This window comes from Trichechus manatus, unplaced genomic scaffold, assembly GCF_000243295.1.
Source record: "Trichechus manatus latirostris isolate Lorelei unplaced genomic scaffold, TriManLat1.0 scaffold00128, whole genome shotgun sequence".
In the NCBI taxonomy this organism is placed as follows: Eukaryota; Metazoa; Chordata; class Mammalia; order Sirenia; family Trichechidae; genus Trichechus; species Trichechus manatus.
The window spans coordinates 2,492,541-2,497,067 of NW_004444064.1; the positions used below are offsets into that span (position 1 = coordinate 2,492,541).

Here is a 4,527-nt window from a genome sequence, read left to right on the forward strand (position 1 = left end):
GGGTGGGGAAGTGGGTGCGTGGGTGGGGAAGTGGGTGCGTGGGTGGGGAAGTGGGTGAGTGGGTTGGTGAATTGGTGGATGAATGGATGAGTGGATGGGTGAGTTGGTGGGTGAGTGGGTGGTAGGTGAGTGGGTGGTGGGTGGGCGTTAGCTGCAATGCTGTTCGAACAGGTACTGAGACAAGTAAGCTGACCCCACCACCCACGTGGTTCTTCTACTTAAAAGGTTAAAATACCTGAGGAACTTTCTCATGAGTTAGAACATGATACTCACCACAGCAAGCTAGGGAAGAGAGGAAAAAGAGGAAATTAAGCCACAGTCAAGGCCCCACACCGTTTTCACAATCAGAGGGATTAAACCCTCTGGGCCAGCGCCCCACGCCTCCCTCCCTGGCCTGCCCTGGCCACTGGGGGCTGCCCTGAGCCTGGGGTGGGCAGGCTGGATGGGCGAGGGTGAGTGTAGCCTGAGGGTGGAGCCTACGACTACCTGCCGCAGAGTGACATGTGGCCGATCCACCCCCAGTGGAGGAGGGACGGGGGCCTTGGCACCCGACTCCCACCAAGTGACACGTGGCCCCTCTCTCCGCTCCCCTCCTGACACACCCTCTGAAAAGATGGCCATCAGGGATGGAGGGAGGGTGTTCTCTCTATTTAAGACCGTTATCCAAAGAGTCAGCGATACTCACAGCACATTTTCATGATGATGTCCAAAATCTCACACTCCTGGGGAGGGAAGAGCCGTACACGTCGATGCCGAGCTGCCCCCTCCCTACCAGGCAGCCCCCAGCAGCCCTCTGGGACCTCCCGACTGCCCTGCCGTTACATGCTGGCTGCATCGGGGTGCATAATCACCACCCACCCTCCCCTGTGGGTCCTGACGCAGGATCAGACTCAGCTAAGGGGACACCCAGTACCCTGAATCCTGCCTGGGGAGGCCAGGCTCCATGCTGCCCCCACCTTCCCGCTAGAGGTGCAGCAGCGGCCAGGGCACAGGAGCCCCCAGATGCCCTGTATTCCCTTCACGCCTGCACACGGACTCCAGCATGGCCTGTGGCAGGGGGACGGCTGGACGGGCACGGGCTGCGTGAGCTGCAGAGGGAGTGCCTGGAGCAGCCGTGCTCTGCCTGCCCTTGCAGAGACACATGGGGACCTAGTGGGGTGACATCCCACTTCCCAGACAGTCTACATGTGCTTTCATATGCAGGGCAGGGGGTTCCCAGTCAGTGTGGGATCCCAGGATGGCTTCCAGACAACCACTTACATCGGGTCCTGGTGGTCCTGTATGTCCTGGGGGTCCCTGTTGAAGAAGGGGCCAGGGAGGGGCTCTGAGGCAAGAACCCCTACCCTGATCCCCATCGCCCCAGCCTGCTACTCCCCCAGCCTGAGGATGGCCTCTCTGTGGGGGTACATCACGGGGCCCTGGGATCCTCACATTGGACAATAGCCTGCTGGGTATGAAATTGTCAAGGAACATGGACCCTCATCCAGGGACAGGCAGATGCTCTGGCCAGGCTACCACCTGCCCGCCACCCACCCACCTGGGATCCAGAACTTCCCACAGGTCTCTGGGTGCTGCTGACCCAGGATCCACGGCTGCCTGGGTGTTACTCCTGAGGTGTGCACAGCTTTGCCCCCAGCCTCGTCCCTACCCTGGTGGCTGCCCCACTCGTCTGCTCTGACCCTTCTACTCCCCATGCTGGACCCCCTTCCCTCCCTGGATCCCCTCTCAACTGCAGCCCGCTTCCCTCCTGTCCTGCAGCGTCCAGGGTCTTCTGGAGGCCCCCCTCTGCCCCTCTCCCCAGATCTCCAGGCCTCTTCCTGCACTCCACCCCTCATCAGAGCCCTGGGTGCAGCCCCTGCCCCATCCCTCTCCCAGGGTGGGCCTAGCTGGGGACTCACCTGAGGACCTTCGGGGCCCCGGTACCCCTTGGCTCCTTTGACACCTCGGGGTGAAATATCATTGTTCTGGAACAAAATAGCACCATGTCACACCACGCCTGGACGCCCAGGGCTTCCACCCAGGAAGACCCTCTGCAGGCCCAGTCACGTGGCTGCCCCTAGCAGCACACCCGCACTGCTCACGTGAACTGCAGACCCCGCCCCTCATGTGCATGCTGGACTCGGGGTTCACGCCAGACTCGGGGTTCACGCCTCCCACTCCCTCCCCACCCCACCTCCCAGGACCAGTGCTTACATCCTCTCCTGGGTCCCCGGCATCGCCTTCATCCCCCTTGAGGCCAGGGTAGCCTTTAGTGCCCTGTGGGTGACAGAAAGCCATGCCGGTCAGTCCACTGAGCCAGGGACAGTGGCTGGAGTGCACATCCCTGAAGCATTTGACTGAACTTTCTCTGGGAGCAGGGTGGACACGGAGGGCTGTGCCATTTCCTGGGGGCAGGGCGAGGGTTTGCCAGGACCCCTGAGGGTGTTGGGGGACAGCAGAGAGTTGTGCTCAAGCTTTGGGCGATGGGGGGCTGTCTTGGGGCTCAGCCCCCTCTGTCCTAAACCATGTGCACGTGTGTGCGAATGTGCACGTGTGTGTGTGCACAGACAGTGGTGGGTGTGTACTCACATTAATCCCGGGAGGGCCCCTGTTGCCTGGATACCCCTGCAGGTGGAAAGACAGGACAGTCACACCAGGTTCTAACAGGGAGGCCAGCAAGAGAATCATGGGCATGAGGGGACCAGAGCTGGGAGGAATCCCATCAGCAGATTTTGGGGCTCACTCTCCCAGCCTACTCGAGTGCCCAGCTGGTCAAAGGGGGTGGTGTGGGCATTGCAGGGTGGGCATCGCAGGGTGGATGGCTCAAGGCACTTACAGGAAAGCCAGGGAAGCCCTCGGTGCCATTTCCGGGGGGGCCATCATCACCCTGAGGAAAGAGCAGGTAGGGTCATTGGGCACTGTGAGAATTGCCTCCCACCTGTGACACTCCAGGCCATCAAGACAGACACAACCAGCCCAGCCAGCCCACCAGGCCTGTGTCGCAGCCCCCCACATCAAGAACGTGTGCCTCGGTGGATGTCCACCTGCCAACATCTGGACACATGTTGTTCTTGGTGGACGGTCACTCACCCTGTTGCCCAACAATCCAGGGTCTCCGGGGGGGCCTGCAGGTCCTGGAGCACCTCTGGTACCCTAAAAAGAGAAGGGGGCTGCTCTGGAAAACTAAGTTGAAACCAGGGCAAGCTTCAGGCACAGAGCCTCGTCAAGTGGATAAAAGGTAGATTAAACAAAACAGAGGATCTCAACTAGGCAAAGATTAAAGGGTTTTAAGAAGGACAGTCCTTGATGCTGATGTGGATGCAGTGGGAGAAGGCCTCTGACACGCTGCATCTTTTGTCCAGTAATTCCAAATCAGGGGACTGGAAATGTGGATAGAGAGCCACAGTGGGCTACTGCAGAATTACTACGTGTTGGGAGAGTCAAACAGCCTGCCAGCCCAACAATAGGAGTTTGGAGAAACATACGGTATGACACAGGTGTGGCTATTGTAAGTTCATATCAATGATGTTTCTAAAAATCCTTAAGGTGTTAGGAAAATGCTTATAATGAGAAAAAAAATCTTTGTGAAGCCAAAATTTAAAAAATAGTATGCAAAGGAGCCGGGGGTGAGGGGGAGAAATTGGAAAGAAATAAGCACAAATGTTCATGTTTTTTATCTCTGGGTGGTAGAATTTTAGAAGATTTTAATTTTAAAATTGTGTGTTTTCCAAATTTTCTAAAACAAACATATGCTATAAAACAAAACAGAATGTGAAGAAATGTAAGCGTAACAGGGAAGCTTCCCCCAATCCTGAGGGCCCTCCCAGGAGCGTGAGATGAAATAATGGGAGTAGAGGATGCCACAGGGGGCTGGGAGCCCTGGGAGGGTGAGGAGTCAGCATCAGGCAGAGGGGACAAGGCTCAAGGGTAGGCAGGAGGCAAGGAGGGCTACTCACCTCGGGCCCTGGGGGACCCTCGTCACCTCGGTATCCTTTAGGCCCGACGGGTCCAGCCTCACCCTGGAAAGAGATGGACGCACCCTGATGGACCCTCTGAGTGCAGATGCAGCCAAGTGTGGTCAGGTCTCCCCAGTCCCTGCTCAGGGTCCCCCTGTGTCGTTCTTTGTTCTCAACATGAGGTTGGCACTTCTCAGGAGGCCTTTATTGCTGGCCTGTTCTCACAAATCGCTCCAAGTCACACATTTTTACGACATCCAGATGAACAGATTGCTCAGTTACCAGTCATGTGCCTGTGGCCTCTGCAGTCAGATAAGAGACTTCTAGTGTACTGCTGCCCTGACTAGTGTACCGCTGCCCCGACTGGTGTACCGCTGCCCCGACTAGTGTACTGCTGCCCTGCCCCGACTAGTGTGCTGCTGCCCCGACTAGTGTACCACTGCCCCGACTAGTGTACTGCTGCCCTGCCTTGACTAGTGTACCGCTGTCCTGACTAGTGTACCACTGCCCTGACTAGTGTACTGCTGCTCTGCCCCGACTAGTGTACTGCTGCCCTGCCCCGACTAGTGTACCGCTGCCCCGACTAGTGTAC

At 57.7% G+C, this 4,527-nt stretch overlaps 1 protein-coding gene across 1 annotated transcript in view; it reads right to left on the reverse strand.

Annotated features, from left to right (window-relative positions):
• COL6A1 (collagen type VI alpha 1 chain) overlaps positions 1-4,527 on the reverse strand; it is a 31,763-nt gene that overhangs the window by 4,318 nt on the left and 22,918 nt on the right. The window contains exons 21-29 of the mRNA XM_004384788.1: positions 3,936-3,998; positions 3,070-3,132; positions 2,816-2,866; positions 2,569-2,604; positions 2,194-2,256; positions 1,899-1,964; positions 1,261-1,296; positions 686-722; positions 274-282 (exon numbers count right to left, since the gene is read on the reverse strand). Of these exons, the coding sequence (XP_004384845.1) occupies positions 274-282; positions 686-722; positions 1,261-1,296; positions 1,899-1,964; positions 2,194-2,256; positions 2,569-2,604; positions 2,816-2,866; positions 3,070-3,132; positions 3,936-3,998 (424 nt within the window). The remainder of the gene's footprint in view (positions 1-273; positions 283-685; positions 723-1,260; positions 1,297-1,898; positions 1,965-2,193; positions 2,257-2,568; positions 2,605-2,815; positions 2,867-3,069; positions 3,133-3,935; positions 3,999-4,527) is intronic.